This window comes from Barbus barbus (assembly GCF_936440315.1).
Source record: "Barbus barbus genome assembly, chromosome: 2".
NCBI lineage: Eukaryota > Metazoa > Chordata > Actinopteri > Cypriniformes > Cyprinidae > Barbus > Barbus barbus.
The window spans coordinates 14,851,490-14,872,395 of NC_136730.1; the positions used below are offsets into that span (position 1 = coordinate 14,851,490).

At 37.1% G+C, this 20,906-nt stretch overlaps 1 protein-coding gene across 1 annotated transcript; it reads left to right on the forward strand.

The window, feature by feature from the left end:
* Positions 1–547: 547 nt before the first annotated feature.
* Positions 548–20,207, forward strand: ppp2r5b (protein phosphatase 2, regulatory subunit B', beta; the record flags this gene model as incomplete). The annotated part of the gene is made up of 13 exons (XM_079442871.1): positions 548–743; positions 8,102–8,298; positions 9,481–9,582; positions 9,736–9,828; positions 10,286–10,416; positions 10,524–10,583; positions 12,016–12,124; positions 16,544–16,597; positions 16,703–16,753; positions 17,559–17,678; positions 17,829–17,956; positions 18,073–18,174; positions 20,039–20,207. The coding sequence occupies 13 exons, from the start codon at positions 548–550 to the stop codon at positions 20,205–20,207; spliced, it is 1,512 nt and encodes a 503-aa protein (XP_079298997.1).
* Between the last annotated feature and the right edge of the window lie 699 nt (positions 20,208–20,906).

Below are 20,906 nucleotides of genomic sequence, written 5' to 3' on the forward strand. Positions count from 1 at the left end.
GAGATAAATGAAAGGATTTTAATCGCCCGTTTGTTTTTCACCATGGATTGATTGGTCCGTGGTCACTGGATAGAATGCTTATTACATCCGAGTTTTAATACGGTACCGATTTACGCCTCTAGCCTATAAATATTTAAATAAAGACCAAATTTAGGCCGATGACTTTCTGATGACGCCAGTACGGCAGATATGTCTTTATTGTAGAAATGTATGTTCATCTCAATATCTCTTCATGACGATATAGACAGTTACATCCACCCTTGTACTTATTTCCGAGTCTAATCTCATTTTTTTGGGGGGGTTTAATGTAACTCGAGAGAGAGACGCGTCAAATTGAACACCGATAGCTTTTGCTCCACCATCCCTCTGTCTATATTTTTGACCAGGTTAGATAACTTCTGTCTTTAGTCAATCCCTGCTGGTCGATTTTACTTTTTAAATCCAAAAGAAAAAAATATTTTGACTATATAACAAGGCTTTAGGAGCCAGTTCTCGCCTTTGGCTTCCTTCCTCGAACAATCTTCTGCCGAGCACCACCTTCGCAGCGATGGAGACCCCTACGAAGCTACCTCCGTCGAGCCCATCATCGCCGACCACGGGCTTCTCTGTACCGAGCGCGGAGAAAGTAGACGGCTTCCCCCGCCGCTCGATGCGCCGTGCCCGGCAACGACGGTCCCATAGCTCCTCACAGTTCCGCTATCAGAGCTCCCAGGTGGAGCTCACGCCGCTGCCCTTACTTAAAGGTAGGTTCCTTTAACTGGGACGCGAGGTGGTTGGTTTTTAGTGGCATGTTAGTTAGGAAATAATGAGAATTAAATAAAATCCCCTGATATTGAAAAAGGCTATTACAGCCATTTTGGTGGTTATGAACTCAATGTCTTCTTGAGTATCCTTGAGAGATGTCATGGTACCTCCATAAGGACTTCAAATGTAACTAAATCGTCCGAGGACTCCTCTGTGAGGATACCAGTGCTAGTGATACCATCAAAGCTATCTAAACGAAAAGATTCAGTGTTTTGACTGAACTTATATTGGTTATATATGTTGGAAAGCAATTTTTGTAACATTAGATTCAGCTCAACTCAAATAGGCTACCTTGTGTCTTGTAGCAGAAACCTAATTTAACCGAGTAATCCCAATAAGATTACAAGTAGCCTATCTGAAATGAAATCGTTCGCAGTAGAAAGCATGGCAGTGTAACTTATGATAAAATGTTGGCAAGAGATTACTCATTAAATCACAGTGGGATTTGCTGTTCAACATAAACCATAGAATCTATAACACAACAACACACACACACACACACACACACACACACACACAAAAACACATTTCTAGTCAACAGTCCTACAGTTTGCTTGGAATCAGAAATTCCTTGTCCAGTTTGGTAATGGCAACAAAAATTATTAATGTAGTCCAACACAAATGCACTGAGTAAACTTCTTTTTAAATGTGTTTTGCATGGCATGAAATTAGCAATTGTTTTTCATTAACACATTTTATGTTAATTCAACTAGAAGGAAAAATATTTTTTTGAATGCATTGTTCTCTCCAGTGGCATCTGTAAGCTTGTCATAATCAGTGCCAAGTACTTTGTTTTAGTTTAGGAAGCTTTGTGGTTGAAAGCTTCCTCAGTCAGGAGACTGTAATAGTTCTACTTCCATGAGCTCATTTTGACCATCAACCTGAAGTGATGGAGAAACTGTAAGCCACAGACAGGGATGTGGCTGGGAAGTAGAGTGTGGGGGGAGTTTAACATAATCCATTAATTTATAGAAGTATAAGAGTGACAAAATGTTGTGACAAGAAGCTTAGAAAGCTCAGGTAAACAGCTATATATAGAGAGAATGAAAGAGTAAGTGAGAGAGTGTCTTAAAGTCTTAAATAATAAAGATGAGATGCATAGCACCTAATTTTCAGAGTAGTTATGAAACTTTGATATTTTTCACAAAGAATACACAGATGCAGTGTTATCCCCATATGCATGACACTCAGTTTCATAGGTTTTTCAAGTTGCACGACTTCATGATTCACACTTCAGGATATTCACACTGCAGGATATGATTCACTTAATATGGGAATCTTCTGAGCGACATTTCCAGTGAAGTTGGGTTTTGTGGTACCAGTTTTCATGAGACACTCCAGCTGCCAGTTGGTGTGTCACAGGGGGTCCAGACTGAGCCTCTGTCCTGTTTAACCATCTAACTGACCTGCTTTTAGTCATTCACATGCCACCGAGACACATCTCCACTGAAAAAAAAAATAGAATTTCTTCTTACTAGGAGCAATGTATTTATCAACCCATATGACTAGTTATAGGTTTATTTAGCTCTGGTTTTATTTCGTAACCTGTAACTGTATAAAATGCACAGCTCTGTTGCGTGTGCTATTGTGTTTGATTAAACCTCATAAAGCGTCAAGTTAAATATCATAAAATATCATCAAACCACTGACAAATGCTAGTCATGTAAAAAAAAAGCTGTTAACTGTTGGTGAAATTTAAGGTAGGTTTTGATAAGTTTTGGGATCATTTTTAATTCTACTGAACTCAAAATAGGTAACAATTATTATCTCCCTTACAACATCTAAATAACACCTATTAGAATGGCAGACAGTTGTACGTGTATACATGGACTGGTGAAAATCTACTGTTGTCTGCTTTTTTGTTTGCAACTTGTACCTGCTACATATTTAAGCTTCTTTAATGGTATGGCATATTTAGATGTGACATATATAATGTCTTTTAAACACAAGATTAGCTTAGCAGAGCATGACAAACACCACCTGACACCTGAACCTGTGAGTGTTTGTTTGGTCTCTGAATTTACCTGCGCGTCTCATGACCTGAATCTTTAATTGGTAGAATGGCCAAAAATATGACCTGAATCTTTAATTGGTAGAATGGCCAAAACTGCCAGGTTTGCTAGCCTGGGTCATTAGTTACCAAAAAAAAAAAAAAAAAAGACTGTAGGTGTGTTAATAGTGTGAGACTTTGGTGGTGCTTACCCTCATTTGTAGACCTTCGAGTTCTACTCTTCAAGTTAATTTGTGTTATTTTTTCCATTTATGCCCCTGGAGTCACTTCATTACTAGTCCTCGTGAGTTTGTGAGTGTGTCTCTGTAAATAGCTGCCACTGCTGGAGGGTGCTGGAGTGTCTTCCACATGGACAATGGGCAGCTCAGAGCTCTCGGTCTGCAGATTCAAAACTCCCAAATCCATAAATCTAAAAGAAAGGAGCGTTTTAGCCAGCTTCTCAAATCTGTTAGTAAATCACCTTGGAGTATGATGATTACTGTGCTTGTGTACTATAGTTGTGAATCATTGTTTCAGGGTAACAAATATGTCTGTGTATAAGAAAGTGATTTTTTTTTCGGGGTGGGGTATATATCTGCCTGCTTCTTCCTGCAGGGTCCAGCTGGTCAGGGCCGGTGTTAGGTTACAGTACACAGAAGGCCTGCTCCCTCTCTGGCCTCCTCCGATCAATAAAGAGGGCAAGAGAGGAAGAGGGAGAGAATAAAAGAGGGAGTGAGTGATTATAGAGACTGGGAAGAGAAAAAGAGCATTAGAGAAAGAGAGAGAGAGTGAAGTGGATAAGCATGTGAGGCTGTAAGTGGAGGAACACTCTACTGAGGGAGAGCTACTGTTGAGAACAAGATTTGTTGATTATTGTGTCTACATCATTCCACATTGTCAAAAATGCTCATGTGAAATGTGGCAGTTCAAGGTTCCTGTTTTGTCCTGCAGTATTTTTGCTCTGTTGTTTTGTGGGTTTTGGTGGTTCAAAAATACAGGATGTCAACTGCCACTAAACACAGTAATAATTCTCTAACCAGAAAGAGTTTACTCATTAAAATCACACTGCCACAGAAGGAGACCCACAGAGAGAATAAGAGTGAGAGAAGGATGGAGAGGAGGGGAAAAAGGAGATCACGAGGAGAGGAATAGGGTAGAGGGATGACATCATCTCTCCTGCTCTCTCTGCACTGGTTCTTCTCCTAGCATGCATCTCTCTCTCTCGCTCTCTCTCTCTTTCTCTATGCCCCACTGTTGCTTATTGGCTGCTCTATATTTAGCAGCTTTGCATGTACAACATTACAGCAGGTTTATTAGAGCAACGACTGGTATAACCAGAGTGATATTTAACTTCAGACATAAAATTGTTGATATGGCTTCACAAATTCATTATAGTTTTCACATTCTTTCCATGATTTAAGTTCATTTCAAATTCCACTTTCATTCATTGCTCTTCCTCTCAATCGCTATGCATCTCCAGTTCCTTGTGTCTCCGCCTTCTTTCTCTCTCACGCTTTTCCCAGGACAATTTAGTTTTTTTCTGTTCTGACTGCTGTGCCTGTGTCATGCTCTCTTGCACCCTATCCTTCCCTCTGACTACAAACAAACACACATAACGACCTCTTTTCATCACATCCCTCTCTTTATTTGCACTTTCTGTTTATTATTTATTCTATCTGTCTCCTTTGACCTAACCTGCTGCACTCCAACCTATTTGGTTTGAGTTGCAGACTGTTAAGACTAATCCATTTTTAATGGAGAGTAATTGTACAAAGTGCCATGCTGAGGCTAAAGAAAGAGAGAGATAGAGAGACAGAGATAGTGATTCACACATCGAAGTACAGGAACGGTAGGGTATGTAAGTTGGGTTGAGTTTTTGGATGAATGGAGTGGATTGTCATGGTTATTGTGGCTCAAGGCGCTATGTCCACAGAGGGGCGAGACAGCGCGGGGTTAAAGATAGCACCCGCTAATCCTGTTAGCACCAGACGCCTCCACTCATTTTTCATTAGCATCCCGTCCATCCACTTCAAGAAATCTGCATTAATATACTCTATAGATCCAAGTGTCTTTGTAACTCCAACAATCTTTAATGTAATTGTGACGATTTAGTTACATTTGAAGTCCTTATGGAGGTACCATGACATCTCTCAAGGATGCTCAAGAAGACATTGAGTTCATAACCACCAAAATGGCTGCAATTGTAATTGTGCTGTGTGCTGTTCTTTATTGTCATTGATGGCTTCAAGATGAATCTTGAACATTCATGCAAACTTTCCATGCACAAAAGAATCTTTATAGAGGAAAAATGTTCTTTAGATTATCAAAACACTTAAGACTATTCACACTAAGGAGAAAATAGTTCTTTTAAGAACTGTTCATTAAAGGCTTCATTGAGGAACCAAGAATGTGAACCTGGACCACAAAAAACAGTCATGAGGGCCAGTTTTTGGAAATTGGTATTAATACTTAATCTGAAAGCTGTATAAATAAGCTTTCTATTCTTTCCATTGATGTACAGTGGTGTGAAAAAAGAGTTGGCCCCCTTCCTGATTTAGTTTTTTTGCATGTTTGTCACACTTTAATGTTTCAGATCAAACTAATTTAAATATTAATCAAAGATAACACAATTAAACACAACATGCAGTTTTTTTAATTAAGTTTTTTTATTATGAAGGGAAAACAAAATCCAAACCCACATGGCCCTGTGTGAAGAAGTGCTTGCCCCCTAAACCTAATAACTGGTTGGGCCACCCTTAGCAGCAACAACTGCAATCAAGCGTTTGCGATAACTTACAATGAGTCTGTTACAGCGCTGTGGAGGAATTTTGGACCACTCATCTTGGCAGAATTGTTATAATTCAGCCACATTGAAGGGTTTTCGAGCATGAACCGCCTTTTTAAGGTCATGCCACAGCATCTCAATAGGTTTCAGGTCAGAACTTTGACTAGGCCACTCCAAAGTCTTCATTTTGTTATTCTTCAGCCATTCAGAGGTGGATTTGCTGGTGTGTTTTGGATCATTGTCCTGCTGCAGAACCCAAGTTAGCTTCAGCTTGAGGTCACGAACAGATGGCCGGACATTGTCCTTCAGGATTTTTTGGTAGACAGCTGAATTCATGGTTCCATTTATCACAGCAAGTCTTCCAGGTCCTGAAGCAGCAAAACAGCCCCAGACCATCACACTACCACCACCATATTTTACTGTTGGTATGATCTGTTTCTGAAATGCTGTGTTACTTTTACGCTAGATGTAATGGGACACACACCTTCCAAAAAGTTCAACTTTTGTCTCGTCAGTCCACAGAGTATTTTCCCAAAAGTCTTGGGGATCATCAAGATGTTTTCTGGCAAAACGTTTTGCTCAGCAGTGGTTTTTGTCTTGGAACTCTGCCGTGCAGGCTATTTTCGCCCAGTTTCTTATGGTGGAGTCATGAACACTGACCTTAACTGAGGCAAATGAGGCCTGCAGTTCTTTAGATGTTGTTGTGGGGTCTTTTGTGACCTCCTGGATGAGTCGTCGCTGCTCTCTTGGGGTAATTTTGGTCGGCCGGCCACTCCTGGGAAGGTTCACCACTGTTCCATGTTTTCGCCATTTGTGGATAATGGCTCTCACTGTGGTTTGCTGGAGTCCCAAAGCTTTAGAAATGGCTTTATAACCTTTTCCAGACTGATCTCAATTACTTTCTTTCTCATTTGTTTCTGAATTTCTTTGGATCTCAACATGATGTGTAGCTTTTGAGGATCTTTTGGTCTACTTCACTTTGTCAGGCAGGTCCTATTTAAGTGATTTCTTGATTGCGAACAGATGTGGCAGTAATCAGGCCTGGGTGTGGCTAGAGAAACTGAACTCAGGTGTGATAAACCACAGTTATGTTTTAACAGGGGTGGGGGAGGGTGGGCAAACACTTTTTCACACAGGGCCATGTGGGTTTGGATTTTGTTTTCCCTTCATAAAAAAACCCTTAATTTAAAAACTGCATGTTGTGTTTACTTGTGTTATCTTTGATTAATATTTAAATTTGTTTGATGATCTGAAACATTAAAGTGTGACAAACATGCAAAAAAAAAAAAGAAAAAATTAGGAAGGGGGCCAACACTTTTTCACACCACTGTATGGTTTATTAGGATAGGACAATATTTGGTGTTGAAAAGAATTACAGTAACTTAGTTTATGTAGAAGTCACTTTATGTTTCTTCTGTGTTTTTTTTTTGTTGTTGTCCGTACTATTAATGACAATGGTAACAAAAATTAGTTGGTTACCAACAATGATGACAGAATGTTTATTTCTTGGTCAACTATACCTTTAATTTAACTACTCACAGCATGGCACTATTTAAAAATCTGTCCAAATAAAGTTCTTAGCAATGCATATTACTAATCAAAAATTATGTTTTGATATATTTACGGTATATACAAAATATCTTAATGGAAAATGATCTTTACTTAAATGATTTTTGGCATAAAAGAAAAATCTTGTTGGCTATTGCGACAAATGCTACTTATGACTGGTTTTGTGGTCCAGGATCACAAATGGTTTTATTACATTGCTATGAAACCCCCCTTCTAGAACCTTTATTTTTAGCATTAAAAAAATACTGTAAAATGCGCTGAAAAGAATTACAGTAAACAAAGGGAAATGATAATTCTGTTATTATTTACTCAACCAAACTTGTATGACACGACTGTTGTTCTGCAAAAGGAACGACATAATAGACAGTGAATGATGACAGAATTTTAGATTTTTGGTTAACAAACTCAATTTCAATTGGTTAGTGAATAAAATGTTATATTGCATCGCTACGACAAACCTTTATTTTTAAGATTGTAACATTACATAATTTAGCAGGTGCCTTTATTCAAAGCAACTTACAATAAAGGAACACAAGCAATTTGTCACATAGTTAACAGTGTTCATATAATGTTCAAAAATTAAGGTTCCAAAAGTTTTTTTTTTTTTTTTTTACAGTGAAGCAATATAAAAACAATTTTGGGTTTCTTAAAGAACCTTTTAGTGAACAGTTCTTAAAATAATTGTTTTGGTGTGAAGCACATTTCAATAATATAAAGAACCCTTTATCCACTATAAAGAGCCTTTTGTGCAATGGAAAGGCTCTATGGATGTTAAAGGTTCTTCATGTAACCATATATGCCAGTGAACATTTATTTTTTAAGAGTGTAGTGTGCAATGCCAAGTATATTAACACTAGGAAAAACATAGTAAATAGTAAATGTGTAGTGTAATTGTGCATTGTGTAAGTATATTTGTGCACCAGATTACATCTCCTCGTCTTTCCATCCCACAGATGCTCCAGTGGCAGAACTTCACGACTTGTTCTGTAAGAAGTTGCAGCAGTGTTGTGTGCTTTTTGACTTTCTGGACTGTGTCGCCGACCTGAAGGGGAAAGAGATCAAACGAGCTGCGCTGAACGAGCTTGTGGAGAGCGTGGCCACCAGTCGCGGAGTCCTCATCGAACCCCTGTACCCTGAGGCTATTAAGATGGTGAGATGAATCGCGAAAGAGTGAAAAAGTGATGGAGTAGGATGGGATTTGATAAAAGAGCAGAGGAGGCAAGGGAGATAAATGGTTGAGAGATGCACAGGATCTCCAATGCTCTAAAGTGCACTTAGAGACTCTTAGAGCATTTACATTTCCTTGTGTTTAGCTACATTAGCCCAGTACAGTATGTAGCTGAAATACAAAAACACCTTAATTGGGAAGCAATTGATTTTTGTTAACAGCTCCTTTTATGATTTGATGTGAAATACAAAGGGGGATTCACTAAGAATGAATTGGCACCCTCGGATAATATAGTTTATTTGCATATGCTGTTGCGTTGTGTTTGTTTTAGCCCCTTGTTTACTTGGGGAATTATGCAAATCAGGTAACAATGAATTACTGCTGCCCTGGGGTGCGTTGCCCAAAAGCAACTATGGTCGCAAGTTACATCGTTACCAAGAGTTCAATGGGACTTACCACCATAGTTAGCTAACAATGCTTTTGGGAAACGCACCCCTGATCAATAGAAAATGTACACAAACATCTTTTAAAATGAAATTCCATTTATCTGAAACTCCATTCATCTGAAATGCACAATTGTGTAAAACAAATAGCAATGAGCTTCTGTGAAATCTATAATGAGCCAAAGTTGCATAGAAAAGCAATGTTGAAAATAATTACAGTAACTTAGTTTATGTAGAAGTCACTTTATGTTTCTTCTGTGGTTTTTTTTGTTGTTGTCCGTACTATGAATGACAATGGTAACAAAAATTAGTTGGTTACCAACAATGATGACAGAATTTTTATTTCTTGGTCAACTATACCTTTAATTTAACTACTCACAGCATGGCACAAATTTGTTAATGGATTTCATTTGGTTTGTAAATAAAACATTTTCCCCACCAAAATACCATGTGAAATAGCTGTTAATTGAATTTGCATTTTAATATGGTCATATACTGTATGTTTTATATTCTGATGTCATCAATCGGAAGAAGCTCATAAAGGTGATCATTTAAGTACGATGTTAGAACAGGGGTTCTCAACTCTGACCCTTGAGGATCACTTTCCTTTCTTTTTTTTTTCTCAAAAGAAGTCTTTTAATGTCATTTGCCTTGTGAAAGCAACGGTCTTATTTCAGTGCTTTTTATAAACACATCCTTTCAACCCCTCTTCTTCCTGTAGATCTCAGTGAACATTTTTCGAACCCTCCCACCCAGTGAGAACCCTGAGTTTGACCCTGAGGAGGATGAACCAGCTCTGGAAGCCTCCTGGCCTCACTTACAGGTATATGTACATTCTCAAGTTCTTATATACACAAACACACTAACACATATACTGACACCATGAGGTGAGAAATCATTATGAGTTTTTTATAGCTTGTGTCCCAGCTCTGATCCCATTTCCTCTCTCTTTGTCTCCTATGTTTTTTTTATCTAGTTGGTGTATGAATTCTTCTTACGCTTTCTTGAGAGTCCAGACTTCCAGCCTTCTCTTGCCAAGCGCTACGTGGACCAGAAGTTTGTTCTACAGGTACAGAGTTTGCATAGATTTAGATGTATAGGTGTTGTAAACATAAAATGTAAACATAAAAAGGCTGCATTTATCTTTGCATTATTGTAAAATAAATACATAATGAAACCATGTGAATAAATATGTACAGCTAAAGTGGACTCAAGCCCATCTTCAAGTCCAGCCTCTGGAGACAAACATTGCTAATTTGTAGTTTTGGCACACCCTGTTGGACAGTTTTTTTCTTTTAGCCTTGGTATCTTAGAGCAGTGATATTTTAAGATTTTAAATGTGTATCATATCATAGTCAAATCGCAATATATCTCAAACACCCAGCAGGCAGTTTAACCTCCATGTTGGACTGTTAGTATTTTTGATTCTACTCACACCAATTATAAATATTCACGAGTAGTGCTTTTAATAAAGTGCAAAAGGGCTGACTACGTGTGTGTGTGTGTGTGTGTGTATGTGTGTGTAGCTGCTGGAATTATTTGACAGCGAAGACCCCAGAGAGAGAGAATATCTGAAGACTATCCTGCACCGTGTCTATGGCAAACTTCTGGGCTTGAGGGCCTACATCCGTAAACAGATCAACAACATCTTCCTCAGGTCAGTCATACAGACAAAACGCATGAGCAGTATTGATATTCCACAGCCAGTGACTGCTTTTTGTTAGTCTTTATGTCTGTCATTATATCTATTTTTAAACTCTGCAGGTTCATCTATGAAACTGAGCGTTTCAATGGAGTTGCTGAGCTTTTGGAAATTTTGGGAAGGTATTCTTTCAAACTGTCATAATAGAAAGCACACCAAGTGTGAGTTATAAATCAGATCAGATGATGTTTGTAAAGTGTAAATTAGAAGATTATAAGGTAGATCCCTGTGGTTTATTCATTGTTCCCAGAGTTAGGAGGTACATATAATATATTACGACATTTGTACTATAATCTTAAATGAGTAAATTATAGTGTTACATAACTTAATGTGGCAGCAGATTACTGGAGAGATGCTTTATGGTGTGTGAGCTGGTGATTCAGACACTTTGCAGAGACCTCCGACATCAGAGCTCACTGCATCTACCTGCCGCGTGTTCTGCAGTCATGATTCCCATCCTCAGCGTGTCCAGCCCTATAATTCACAGCCATGTTCTCGGCAAAACCAGTGCTGCTTTGCATATTGGGTTCAATGCACACAAAATGGTGCCTGTTTCTCAATGTGTTTAACAGCATAAACAAAAGCAAACCTTTGACAGAGAGAAACAGGGGAAGAGAGAGACAACCAGGGGGAGGCATGAGTCAGAGTGTTGGGGATGGAGGTCTAAATTCAGGTTGATGCCAGTAGTATTTATAGTGCCTCCCACCCACACATCTCTCTGATCACTACTGAAGAGAGAATGAGAGAGAGAGAGCGAGAGAGAGCTGCAGAATTAGAGCGAGAAAAGATGGGCCCCATGCAGAAAAATATGCATTTCATGTTATTTTGATATATTTAAAAAAAAAAATATGGTCAAAAACATATATCGGAAAAGGATATTGATAATATACAGTATGTTAAATGAAAATTAGAAAATATTAAAATACTAATTTTTAAACAGATTTTCAGGCTATTTTGTATATTTTAACGATACTTGATCAGATTATAGAAATATTATAATACAGAATAATTTTTATAAAATGTGTGTGTAATATATTTAATATATAATAATATATTTAATTGAACCTTGATGCTGTTTACAGTGCATTGTGCATTTCAAATACATTTTTTCCAGATAAAATATGTACATTTTGCAGTCAGATAGGAAGAAATAGAAATAGAAATAGAAGAAAGAGAATGATTATGTAAAATGAGAGAGGAAGACAAAGAGCGAAGAAGATGGTAGAATAAAAGAGAAACAGAGACAGACAGTGTGGATGGAATGGAATTAAACAGTTAAGCAATGGGAGGAACAGCGAGTAAAAGAACAAAGATAAAACTAAGGAAATGAGAGGAAGAGAGGAGGAGACAGTCAGAAAGAGAGGAAGTATGAGGGGGGTTTAGTGGGGGATTAGTTGATGAACAATAATGTGGCGAATGAGTGTACAGAGCATCATCAGGATGACTGATACTAATCCTGTTTATTCTCCCTTTTCTCTTTTCCGCCTACTACTCACTCCTCTCCTCTCTTCTCCTCTCCTCTCCTCTCCTCTCCTCTCCTCTCCTGTTTTCCAGTATCATAAATGGCTTTGCTCTGCCTCTCAAATCAGAGCACAAGCAGTTCCTGGTGAGGGTCCTGATCCCCCTGCACACTGCTAAGTCTCTCTCCATTTTTCATGCGCAGGTTAGAGTCAGACGCCCAGACACACTCACACTGGGATGCACATACAGATCTAATGCTGTTAATTAATGGACTGTAATGGGCTATCCTACCACAAGGGGGTGCTAAATACTAACGCTAAATCCAGTGGCCCCCAAAACGTGCACAAAGTGGACGCTTACAGAGAGTTCACAAAACTATCATTTACTCAATGCCATGTCATTCTATCTATCTATCTATCTATCTATCTATCTATCTATCTATCTATCTATCTATCTATCTATCTATCTATCTATCTATCTATCTATCTATCTATCTATCTATCTATCTATCTATCTATCTATCTATCTATCACTGAATTCTCTTGGTTTGATATTTTTATGCACTAACATGAATAAAGTTTTAGTGATCAGAAACAATTTTGGACATTTTGGGGCCACTGTATTAAAGTCTGAACTTACTTGCCTTTGTGTGTATGTATGTGTATGCCTGGCTGTTTACACATACACTGTTCAAAAATTGGGGTCAGTAAGATTAAGTATTTATTTATTGAGAAATTAATACTTTTATTAATTAAGGACACATTAATTTTTTGTAACTTTGTTACAAGAAATTCCTATTTCAAAGAATAAATGCTGTTATTTTAAGCTTTCTATTCATCAGAGAATACTGAAAAAAGAATAACAGTTTCCACAAAGCAGCACAATAAAAATTGTAATAACATTTAAAAATATTGCTGTTTTCACTGTATTTTTTATCTATGAAAATGCAGCCTTGGTGAGCAATAAGATCTCACCGACCCCAAACCTTTGAACTGTTTTGAATGCATTCTATCAATAGATAAATATACATTAACAGCATGTTTTGTCTGAAAAGTTATTTTGTAATATTAGAACTGCCTGTTTATATATGTCTATATGTGTGTTTGTGTGTGTGTGTGTGTGTGTGTGTATTCTGAAAGTGCTTGTCCTACATTCCTACACTCGCCCTTTCCCTTGTCAATATCACCCCATTCATAATTCAGTGGCCACACTCCGGGCTGTTTATACTTCCTACTTGCCACAAGGGCCTATAGAGCTCACCCAGGGAATGTCTTTGGGTGGCCAGACTTATTTTATGTAGCTTCCATAGAAATAGAAGCACAGTGCAGCCAAATCCTTAATCACACGTTCCTCAAGGCTTCTTCAGAACATCACACGTTTCTGGAAAGCTCTCAGCGAGATGAAAGGCTAAATACTGAACTCTATTTTTATAAACTGTTTTGTCATTAGCATTAAGTGTGCATTTCGGTGATTCTTTTGACCTGCGTGTAACCTGTGGCTGTTGTGATTTGGTCTCTATTTTATTTGTTTGCACAGGAACTAATGGTGAGTGGTTGAGTTAAGTCTGGGGGATTTATACTGGATGATTAGAGCTTAGTCTCCATTGAGCCTCAAACTACCGAATGACACCAGGGGATATATTTTCACTGAGGTGTCTCTTGGGTATGGGATTTTTATCTTGTGCTAAAAGATACCAAAGCTTTGTGAAGTGATGGGATTTAATCTTAGTTTTACTTTGAGCTGTAATTTGCCATTTATGGTTGGTTCTCAGGTAGACAAAACACATGAAGACACACACATACACATATGGAAGCCTGTATTTGCCTGCTATGTTTATTATAAAAATAAAAAAAAGATAATTGTGAGGGAAAAAATTAAAAGGAGAATAAACAACTACTTTCAGAACTGTGAGGAATAAAGTCAAAATTATGAGAAATGAAGAGATATACAGTCATGAATGTGAGTTATAAAGTTGGAATTGTGAAATGTCAAAATTATAAAGAAATTAATCTTCAGTTGTGAGATAAAGGCGTAATTATGATTAACAAGGTTGCAGCTGAAAAATAGTTATAGTTAAGTTATGAGTGTGAGACTTCCATTACCTTCTACATAAATTCAGACACATACACATAAACATAACCTCACAAGATAAACATCTGAACCTTTTTGTAAGGCACTACATAGACTGGGAACTAAGAGGATAATTATGTTTAATTATTATAAAATAAAAAGAGAGAACAGAAAAAGCAGGAGTTAACAGTGCTCTTACCCTCTGGGGAAAGACAGTATACACGCACACACACACACACACCATCACCACCATAACAGCTCACCCAGGCAACGGTGCAGAAGGGCTTCCGTGGTAACAAAAAGCACACACTCACTCGTGGCCATATCACATGTGTGTGTGCACACACACACACACACACACACACACCGCCCTTTGGAAAAACTTCCTTTTCTCACTCTTTTGCCTGTAATCTCTGAGGCTCAGGTGCTTTGTGCGTCTCTCCTCTTCAGGGAATATATTTATCTGGAAATAAATGCAGCATGTGTGTGCAGACTAGGATGTCATCATTTAGTCATGTAAAGTCTCAGCGGTTCTTCTTATAGGTGGCTTTCTTAAAACTCTAAAAAAAATTATGAAAATAATGGATCTAAAACTGAAGTCACTCAATATTAACTGCTCACTGTATAAAAGTAATGTCACACTTGCAACCATGTTTTTTAAATAAAAATCATCACAGCTGCAATTACTCTTGCTTTTAATATTGCTTAAATTATATTTATATTCAGTTTCTATATTTTCATTCTTTCTTTCTTTTTTTCTTTTTTTTTGCAGTTAGTTGATATGGACTTTATCTAATTTATAGAGCTTGCACCTAACCCAGGCTTTCTCACTTACACCCACATAATGTACCGAAAAGGCAAGCTCCGTCACTGTCTGGTGTGATGCTTGCAAGGAACAGGACATGTGCTATCACCGTTATGCCCTTGAGCAAGGCAAATAACTCAAGCTTCTTCCAGTGGGACTCTCAAGATTTCTAGATTCAAGATTCAAGAGTTTTATTTGTCACATACACAATTATACAGAGTATAACCAGCAGTGAAATGTAGGTCAGGTCCGCTCCAAGGACAGTGCAATTATAAAGTATACAAATATTAAGAGAAGAAAAGTAGAAAAAATAAACTAAAATAAAAGAATAAAATAAAAAGATAAGATAAAAAATATAAATATAAATGTGCAGGTCAGTATGTTGTTGACTTAAATAGTACTAAGAGGAATGTGCAAAAAAATGTGCAAAAAAGTTGTACAGGGTATATAAATAGCAGCAATATGAGGTAGAGAAAAATTATGAATAGCTTATTGATATGGTGATATTACATGGAGTCAAGTGATGTTATGACACAGAGTTAGAGTTTAGGAGCCTGATGGCCTGGGGGAAGAAGCTCCTCCTAAGTCTCTCAGTTTTTGCCATCAGGCTACGGAAGCGCTTACCAGATGGAAGCAAAGTGAATAGCTGGTTACCAGGGTGATTTGAGTCCTTGAAGATTTTGACAGCTCTATTTTTGCAGCGTTTGAGGTAGATGTCCTGCAGAGAGGGGAGAGCAGACCCTGAGATGGGCTCAGCTAAGCGCACAACTCTCTGTAGTGCTTTGCAGTCCTGATTGGAGCTGTTTCCATACCACACTGAGATGCACTCTCTGTTAAAAGTTGATCAAGTTAACCAACGTTTAGGAAAAAAGTACTGTAATGTCATTTTCATGTGTGCTATTACATCTATACAGCTTATACTGCAGGTTTACTGTTGTTTAGTGAACAGTATCTAAGCTGTACACATGCGTGTTTCACATAAAACTGTTCTCTATAAATCCAGACAATTGTCTAAAAGTATTTGTTGACACTTCTATCAGTTACGCCTACATTAATGGCACCCTCATATTTATTGTTTAGTATAGACATGCGTCACGTCAGTGCATTGACTGCTGAAGAAACTGCTGCTGGCAGAGTGATGATAAAGCCATGTGGTGGCATTTAGGATCTTGATTAGAAGAATGGTATATTTGTGAAGTTAGCTCAGTGCTTCAGATCAAATCATGAAAGGAAGATAAGGACTGTAATCTTTTTCTCATAGTGAAAGAGTGTGCTTCACTATAATCAGTGAACATTCTCCCTAAAGCATGGTTGCACTGACCAACAACTCCACAAACACACACACACACACATGTTGGTTTTTGTGGTTTATGGGGACTCTCCATAGGCGTAATGGTTTTTATACTGAACAAACTGTGTGTGCTATTGCCCTACACCAACCCTACACCTAAACTTAGCCCTCACAGGAGACTTTGTGCATTTTTAGATTTTCAAAAAAACACCATTTAGTATGTTTTTTAAGCCTTTTGAATTACGGGGACATAGGCAGTGTCCTCATAAACCACCTTCATATTGTAATACCTCTGTCATACCCATGTCATTATACAAATTTGTGTCCTCATAAACCACATAAACACGCACACACACACACACACACACACACACACACACACAAACAAACACACACACACACACAAAACCTGTAAGTGACTTTATTAAAATCTTTTTTATGCTCTTTTCATGTAGCTGGCTTACTGTGTGGTGCAATTCATGGAGAAGGATGCCACAGTTACAGAACATGTAAGTCATGCAACTTCATATATATACCAGAATTGCTACTAATACTATTGCTCAGCAAATAAGATGATTGTCGTATTCATTTGTCTATTTTCTGTCCTTCATTAGATCATCAGGGGGCTGCTGAGGTACTGGCCTAAAACATGCACTCAGAAAGAGGTGAGTTGAGGCCAAGTTTTACCTCTCAGACAAGGGTTCCCAAACTTTCTGTGTCAGACGAACCCCTTAGACAAAAAATAGTGAATTAAAAATGTAAAGTAACCCCTGACATTTTATGTAAATATTTCAATAATTTTATAACACATTTGCATGTCCATAGTTCTCTGATTCTGATAAAAAATAATTAGTAGTATTATTAGTAGTGTTGTAACTACACTTGTATTGTAAAATATTAAATTAATATTTGATAATTATAATTATGAATCATTTTGAAACACGCAGTGCATCAGACCAGTTATTTAATTCAAGTGCAGCCTTTGATTTGATAACCACACTAAGCTATATCACAATTATTGCAGCCTCATTTATTTATTATAATTTTACATTCTATATAATTATAGAGCAGTTTGGGAAACCCTGTCTCAGATAATAGCTATGTTTTCTTCCAAGTTGCACATTTAATTAATTAATTAATTTATTCAAAAAAATAAATAAATCAAAATAAACGTGTGAATAGAAACCAGACTAGTGATAATTGCTAGAGACAGACTAATATATTTGTAACAAACCAATGTTTGACATGTTGAGATGATTGAATTTATGTTGAGAAATTGTAAGCAGATGTCGAAAGTTGTGTTGTTTGTTAATGCCGTTAACAGTTTCTGATGAATGTTGACATCATTTTGCTGAAAGAGTTTTGAAATCCACTCATGTAGCTGATTGAAAATGGACTTGACTCCAAGTGTGCTTGCGTGGAAATATATGGTAGTGTGTTTGTACAGTATATAATTTTGTCATGTGTCAGGTGATGTTCCTGGGGGAGATCGAGGAGATTCTGGATGTGATTGAACCATCTCAGTTTATCCGTGTGCAGGAGCCTCTATTCAAACAGATTGCTGCCTGCATCTCCAGCCCTCATTTCCAGGTCAGCTTCCTCTTTCATACTCGAGCATTCCTCCTACACTGCGCTGCTCGTCAGACGTCTTCCTGTAGTACTTGCGAACGCACGGAGGTGATATATGTATGCATCTGTTTGTGTACAGGTCCCTCATTACGTCTCTTTATTCTGTCTCAGGTTGCAGAGCGGGCTCTGTATTTCTGGAATAATGAGTACATTCTGAGTCTAATAGAGGAGAACTGCCAGGTCATCCTGTCTCTGGTCTTTGGCACGCTGTACAGAGTTTCCAAAGAACACTGGAACCAGTCAGTGTCATTCTAACATGCATCTAGAAACTCTTCAATAATGTTAATTCTATTGACTTCAAATTAAGACTGTTTTTGCATAGGCCTGTTAGACATTCCTCTGTTTTCTTTTTTAGGACGATCATCTCTCTTATTTACAATGTGCTGAAGACTTTCATGGAGATGAACAGCAAGCTCTTTGATGATCTCACTGCCTCCTACAAAGTGGAGAAACAGAAGTGAGTTCATGACAGTGCTAAAATCGACATGAAACAGCATTACAACTCATTTTGCCTCTGTAAGAAGATATATTTCTGAGTGAAATATTTCATCTGTAAAAGTGTGGGACAAGACTTAATAGGCTGCATCCTAAAAAGTGGTCATTACATACCAGAATGAAGCCAGGTTGTTGGATGAAAGGAGTTGAAATTGAAATTGAAATTTAAAATGGATAGGTGTCAAACAAAAATAAAGTAAATCTGAAGTATGTCAAGTTCAAAAATGTGCCAGAGCTTGGGGTTACATGCAAATATAAATATATAATAACACGTAATACATCTATATATAGTATAATATAATATAATATAATATGTGACCCTGGAGCACAAAACCAGTCTTAAGTCGCTGGGGTATATTTGTAGCAATAGCCACAAATACATTTTATGGGTCAAAATGATACATTTTTCTTTTATACCAAACATTATTAGGATATTAATATTTTGTAAATTTCTTACCGTAAATATATCAAAACTTCATTTTTGGTGAGTAATATGCTTTGCTAAGAACTTTGGACTTTAAAGGCGATTTTCTAAATATTTAGATTTTTTGCACCCTCAGATTCCAGATTTTCAAATAGAATCCTAACAAACCATACATCAATGGAAAGCTTATTTATTCAGCTTTCAGATGGTTTTGTGCTCCAGGGTCACATATAATATAATATATGAATAACTTAAACCACTATTAGTTAGTTATTATAACATAACTTAAATTTGATAAGTTGACATAATGAAATGACTAAATCTATAACTAAAATAAAAATAAATACACTAACAAAATTTTTTTCAAAAAGTTGTTTCAACTTAAAATAATTTGTTACCCCGCTGACTTTTTTTTAGTTTAGTCAACTTGAAATTTTAAGATACTCAATGTTAATTTAAGGGACAACTGGAATATTTTAGTTGACTAAAGTAAAACTTTTACGGTGAATTTGTTTTACAGTGATTACAGCAGTTAGCTACAGCCCTCAAATTCGGCATTCAAGCAGTGCAGATATTTGCCCCAAACACAATAAATATTTTACTTTTGTGAAACTTTTACTGGTTGAGTCTGCGTGCTGCTTGATGACACACAATATTTCATAAATAGGCTTCTTATCACTGTAGAAAGGGACAAGCTGACTTAACTTAAAAAAATTGAGGAAACTCGTTGCCTTAAAATGATTAAGTAATTAATAATAAAAAGTAAAAGTTAAGTGAATTGTCAATTGTCACTTAACTTTTTTTGTCAATTTTTTTTTCAGCATCACTTTTTACAGTGATATAGAAATAAGATGAAAATAAAATAAAAACGAAATAAAAAATAATTTCAATGACAAAAGCACAACTAAAATTACTTAACTAAATAAAATGAATGAAATTTAAATAAATTATAAAGATAAAATAAAAATAAATGATAAAAAAGGTAATTCAAAATATTAATCATTGCTAAAATATTCTATAAGTTACACTAAAATAACACTGGTGCCTGTATATGGTCTGAAAATCAATAGCGGTAAAGGTAAAAATGCCACTGAAAACCAAATCTAAGATGCAAATATTGTTCCTGAAATAATAATAATAATAATAATTTCTGAAATCCAAGTAGAAATAAGTTATAAAATGAATTTAATTTATTTATTTTCTGTATTTATCTGATATTTTTATTTGATATTTTTATTTTTGTAATAAAACATGCACCAATTAGGCTGGAAATGTGTATTTATTAAGCAATTAAATGTGAACACAGCACATATTATGATTCTTTTTATCTTCCTCTCATCTTCACCTAAAGCCTTTTATGCTTTGTTTGACACTCCTCCCCATCTCTGTTTCCTCTCCATAGGGAGCTGAAGAAAGAGAAGGAGCGAGCCGAGCTGTGGAGGAACTTGGAGGATCAGCAGGAGCGGCGGCTGCAGAGTCTGACCGAGGCCAGCAGAAACCAGAAGAACCTGCAGGAGAGAGAGAACACAACCAAGAGCCAGTCAGAGACCAGTGCTGCCAACACCACCTAGAAACCGCACACAAACACACACACCGACACACCGACACACACACACACACAAAATGTCACAGCACTGTAAAACACAATAATTACCTGACTTGGGAACCAATCAATGCCTCAATCTCCGTCTGAAAACACACACACACGCACACACCATGCAGACACTACCGTCACAAGCACATGAACGACAGCCTGTCCATATGTAGATATCTGAAAAACACTGAAGCACACATCACACATGACGAGTGAGATATAAAAGAGAAAAAAATGAGTACCTCTCACTTGCGTCCTACTCTTTCATATGCTTCATACACGCTTTTCACACACCTGCCTCTCTGCATCTTTTCTTTCTATTCCTCATGCTCCGGGATCATCGACCTTAACATGCGAAACATACCTGCATGTGGTGACAGACATGCACACACTCGCAATCAAACACGTAAATCCTTCATTACTGTCATTCCAGAAATGGCTCTCTTTCTCTTGGGCCCGATTCGGGTCCCCCCGTCAATCGACCAACAGACTCTGCATACTGTCAAACGCTGAAGAGGAATGAATTATGATGATCCTAAAGATGAAACTTCTTTAAAAGTACAGATTCTAATGTTCCTACTTCTACAGCTTATTCTATGAGTACTACTTCTATGCTAATATAACTGATGTTTTTATATATATATATATATATATATATATATATATATATATAAAT